The sequence below is a fragment of the Penaeus monodon genome, chromosome 20, assembly GCF_015228065.2.
Source record: "Penaeus monodon isolate SGIC_2016 chromosome 20, NSTDA_Pmon_1, whole genome shotgun sequence".
Taxonomy (NCBI): Eukaryota; Metazoa; Arthropoda; class Malacostraca; order Decapoda; family Penaeidae; genus Penaeus; species Penaeus monodon.
In genome coordinates, this window is record NC_051405.1 from 46,306,570 (window position 1) to 46,306,803 (window position 234).

Here is a 234-nt window from a genome sequence, read left to right on the forward strand (position 1 = left end):
TCTAAAGATCTCGGTTGTAATTTTCTTAAAACGTTTTCCTCATCTCAACAGACACAGCGTGCAATGGAGGTTGGCAGGTCTGGCAGAGTCCAAGTAGAAGATGTAATGTATTTAGTGCGGAAAGACAAGCGCAAGTATGCAAGGGTTCACGACCTTCTCAACATGAATGAGGAACTGAAGAAAGCGAGAAAAGCCTTTGATGAAGTCAAGTATGCTGGTGTGTGAAATAGGTCA

At 42.7% G+C, this 234-nt stretch overlaps 1 protein-coding gene across 1 annotated transcript in view; it reads left to right on the forward strand.

Moving 5' to 3' along the window:
* LOC119585881 (transcription initiation factor TFIID subunit 13-like) overlaps positions 1-234 on the forward strand; it is a gene marked incomplete in the record, with an annotated part of 9,645 nt that extends 9,411 nt beyond the window's left edge. The window contains 1 exon segment of the mRNA XM_037934612.1: positions 52-234. Coding sequence (XP_037790540.1) covers positions 52-225 — 174 coding nt within the window.